The sequence below is a fragment of the Sinocyclocheilus grahami genome, unplaced genomic scaffold, assembly GCF_001515645.1.
Source record: "Sinocyclocheilus grahami isolate Dianchi unplaced genomic scaffold, SAMN03320097.WGS_v1.1 scaffold1659.1, whole genome shotgun sequence".
Lineage (NCBI taxonomy): Eukaryota > Metazoa > Chordata > Actinopteri > Cypriniformes > Cyprinidae > Sinocyclocheilus > Sinocyclocheilus grahami.
In genome coordinates, this window is record NW_015506838.1 from 122,476 (window position 1) to 123,366 (window position 891).

General features: G+C 39.5%; 1 protein-coding gene across 1 annotated transcript in view; it reads right to left on the bottom strand.

The window, feature by feature from the left end:
- Nucleotide 1: 1 nt before the first annotated feature.
- LOC107571839 (myosin heavy chain, fast skeletal muscle-like) overlaps nucleotides 2-891 on the bottom strand; it is a gene marked incomplete at its 3' end in the record, with an annotated part of 4,692 nt that continues 3,802 nt past the window's right edge. Inside the window, exons 6-9 of the mRNA XM_016258228.1 lie at nucleotides 574-712; nucleotides 373-491; nucleotides 107-256; nucleotides 2-19 (exon numbers count right to left, since the gene is read on the bottom strand). Coding sequence (XP_016113714.1) covers nucleotides 2-19; nucleotides 107-256; nucleotides 373-491; nucleotides 574-712 — 426 coding nt within the window. The remainder of the gene's footprint in view (nucleotides 20-106; nucleotides 257-372; nucleotides 492-573; nucleotides 713-891) is intronic.

An 891-nucleotide genomic window follows, 5' to 3' on the forward strand; every position in this document is an offset into this window, starting at 1 on the left:
GCTGCTCCAAGCTGTTGAACTGATAGTTCAAGAGAAGCAATTATTGCAACAGACCGTTATCTTTTATGTCTTGATTCTTTCAGAGACATTAATGACTGATACTCACATCAAAGATCTCAAATCCAGCGATGTCCAGCACACCGATGTAGAACTCTCTAGGATTCGTCGTGTTCAACATCTCATTGATACGGATGACCATCCACAAGAACATTTTCTCATAGACAGACTTGCAGAGTGCAGAGACTGCATTGTTCACCTGAGAAATTCAAAAGGTCATCGTAGATCATATTATTACCCTTACTTCTCACAATGACTATGTTTGAGACATTTCTCACTGTATCCATAAGTTAAATGTGTTGATAAAGTCATCACCTGTGGTACTGTCTGGCCTTTGGTCACCATCTCATTCCCGACTTTCACTCTGGGGTAACACAGAGCTTTCAGCATGTCAGCGGAGTTGATGCCCATGAGGTAGGAGATTTTATCAGCCGCTAAGGAAGCAGAGTTTTATGCGTTATTGTTGCTAATTAAGTGAATGTTTATATGTTAATTTGTGCTAAAATGTTATCTTACCCTCATTGCCGTCAGGTTCGGCCTGCTCCTCTCTCTGCTTCTGTTTGAACTTCATGGCCCCATGATGCATCACAGCACCTGTCAGCTTGTAGATGCTGATTTTCTCATCAGCATTGAAGCCCAGAATGTCAATGGCAGTCTGTTTTTACACAGACCAAATAAATCATATTGTTTATTGGACTCAAAAAAGAAGGGTCTTTTATACTGTGTCATGCAGTGTTAAGTTCAAGCTGGTGTTTATCTCATGTTTTTTTGCTCAGAAATAATGCATACAATCTAAAAATACTACTACTAATAATAATATTGCAGTTGTCCACA